We start from the raw sequence: 2,971 nt of genomic DNA, 5'->3' as shown, positions 1-2,971 counted from the left end.
AATAAAATAAAACAAACTAAAACCTTAAATCTCTTCTCCACTCACCATTTGTCTCCACAAGAGTTGGCATCTCATCTTCAATCTTAGCCTTAACCTCTTCTCCAAAATCTCCACTCCCACTCTCCATCCAACCACACGGCCCATACTGGCCGACAGATATGCCTACACCGAGCGGCTATGCGATTAACAAAAATCCTTCATATTTTTTCTTTTTTCTTTCTTCAATATTTTCTAATTTTCAGACCGAATCTAAAAGAAGAAAGACAAAAAGGAATCCAAAGAAAAAACCACATGAAATACAGTGTCAGGATACTTATGAAATGATAGGATTATTTTGATTTTAAGAATATAAATAGATAGTATGTAGGAAATAAAATCTTAAGATAGCGTTTGAAAATATGAATTTTAATAAATTTTAATATAATTTTATATTACATTTTATTCAAATTTAATACAACTTTAAATTTAAAAACTTTTCAAAGATGAAGTAAATAGTATTTACATAAATTTAGATAAAATTTATATTATATTTTATTCAAATTGATACGAATCATATGCCCAAAATCTTTACTCCAAATATAATATGAGGGCATTGTATTACCACGATGGTTAGATAAACGATGCATCCAAAGTTACAATTTTACAGCTGGTGAAACTTTTAGCATTCCCTAAATTGGGAAAGAAAGATCAGTGCTGAGCTGTTCATTTCACAAAGATATTCCCAAAGGGGAAAAGGAATCAATTTCACTGTTAAGAGGAAAATTCAACTGGCATAGTTTTCCATCCATGATTTCATTTGATCAAAATCTAAGAGTAATATACACAAAAAATGAAATTTGAGAGAGGGATTGGGCTATATCTATATATATTATATATATGGAAAACTCCACGATGCCGAGAGAAATCATCAACCCAAAATGCAATTACGGGGATTTATGTCATTCCCACCTAGAGATAATCAAAGTTACCCCAAGATAACAAACAAAAACAGAGGCGTTTGGAAGCCAAGAAAATTGAAGAAAATGTTTAAAACGTACTGCAGAAGATCGTGATGTTCCAATCGAATTCCAAAATTGCAAAGGGCGAGTGCATAATGGAAATCGTTTTAGCCTTTTTTTTGGTTGAAACTTTTTCATTGATGATGGAGTAATTGATAAACTAAAAAGCTATACAGCGCAGTTTTCCTTCTGATCACTAGATCCGTAGAAGTGAATCAAACTCTGCAAAACGGCGACCTGGGTTCTGAGAAGAACGATGTAATCGGCGGTTTCTTGGAACAAGAGGTCGGGCTTCGTGATTTGCCGATCGTGGTGGTGGGAGGGAATGAGGTTCTTGAGAGCCTCCAGTTTCTCAGAAACCGCCGAAGAGCGGCGACGTCCGCCATTGACGAAACTGCTTCGAGCTCTGCGGAGAAGGCGGGCCTTTGACGTTCTTCGGAAGCATGTTAGTCTTCGCACTCCTCTTCGCGTTCTGAGAAGGGAAGATCTTGCAACGCTCTTTGGCCTCAAGCTCATGGCTGTGGGTATGGCTATGGAGAAGGAGAGAGAGGATGGAGGAGGAGGGAGAGTCGGAGGCAAGAGGAAGCTGCTTTGGGTTTATGTAATGGGAAGATGGGGAACATGACCACCAGCTTTGGCAAAGAACTACAGATGTGCCATTTAAACTTTTTCTTTTTTTAAACCTTATTGATAACTATTGGAGTAGATAATCTTGTTAATGTCTCTCTTTTTGTTTAAGCCACCAATTGTTTATCACAAGATATCATCCACTCTTCCTCTTTCTAAGTTAAATTATGATTAAATATTAATGGTGGGTTAGTAGTTCAAACGTGTTTAATGCTTGAATATTTACCGTTCACCATTTTTGACTATCATATTAAACAATTTATTTGTTATTAGAAAAGTATCATGAAAATATTTTGAATTCATGACTTGCAACAATTTATTAAGAGCAAAAAAGTTCAACTAATAGCTTTTAAAGAAATCTTGCGAGATTTATTCGTAATGAACTAGCAAACCCTTTTCAATAGATAAGTAAAATTATTAACAAAATAAAGAATTCAAAAGAACGATAATTGTTTCAAATTTAACAAATTATTTTTAGAGAGACAATTAAATTTAGTCAATAAGTACAGTTAAAGAAATAATTAGTGAATTATTGATTATTATTATATCATAATTAATACAAATTAATGAAATTAGTACACTCAAATACTTTTTGTCACCATTAATTTGTGCATGGAAATAAATGGATATGAAAAAAAAAAAAAATGCAAAAATCAAGTTATAAATTCAACTTTATTTTAGTTTTCCGCATCAATAAATACATAATAAATAACATTTTATAAAAACTATTCATAAATTTACTTCAAAACAAACAAACGTTAAAAACCATAATTCACTTTGCCAAGGAAAGTGAGAACAGCCTCATTTTTTGCATGTGGAAAAGCTAAGTCCCACTGTTTTGGTGTTTTCTAGATGAAGTTAGATTCTGCATTTTCCTCTCAAATTCTCAAGAAAGGCAGAGGCCATATATTAAACAAGCTACTCTGAAGAAAACAAATATCATCAACATATATGAAATGTTTCACCAAATTAATATCTAGGTCACTGGTTAAAACCATGTAATATAATTTAATTTTGTGGTTGGCCCATAAATAGAGCATATATATATATGGGTCTCTCGAGACATCCAAGATTTTGTTTGGGAAAGAAATGAAAGAAAAATAAGAAAGAAACCTATTATTTGTTATCTTTTTTCATTATATTAAATGCTATTAAAAATAAAAAGGATAAAATATACTTATCTTTCCTCAAATTTGGTAAAAGGACAATGGCATTTCTCGAGATTTCAAAAATTTCAAAAATCTTTTTTGAGATTTGTCAGGCACATACCTTCTTTTGTATTTTGTAAATTAAAAGGACAAAATATTACACTAACCTCCCCTAATACTTGGTAAAAAGACAATGAT

The 2,971-nt window shown here is 32.2% G+C and overlaps 1 protein-coding gene across 1 annotated transcript; it reads right to left on the bottom strand.

Moving 5' to 3' along the window:
- Positions 1–892: 892 nt before the first annotated feature.
- LOC131166652 (transcription factor UPBEAT1) lies at positions 893–1,641 on the bottom strand. The gene has a single exon (XM_058125232.1). The coding sequence runs from the start codon at positions 1,512–1,514 to the stop codon at positions 1,167–1,169; it is 348 nt and encodes a 115-aa protein (XP_057981215.1). The 5' UTR covers positions 1,515–1,641; the 3' UTR covers positions 893–1,166.
- Positions 1,642–2,971: the final 1,330 nt, after the last annotated feature.

The sequence above is a fragment of the Malania oleifera genome, chromosome 1, assembly GCF_029873635.1.
Source record: "Malania oleifera isolate guangnan ecotype guangnan chromosome 1, ASM2987363v1, whole genome shotgun sequence".
Classification (NCBI taxonomy): domain Eukaryota; kingdom Viridiplantae; phylum Streptophyta; class Magnoliopsida; order Santalales; family Ximeniaceae; genus Malania; species Malania oleifera.
This window is presented reverse-complemented; position numbering and strand designations above follow the sequence as displayed.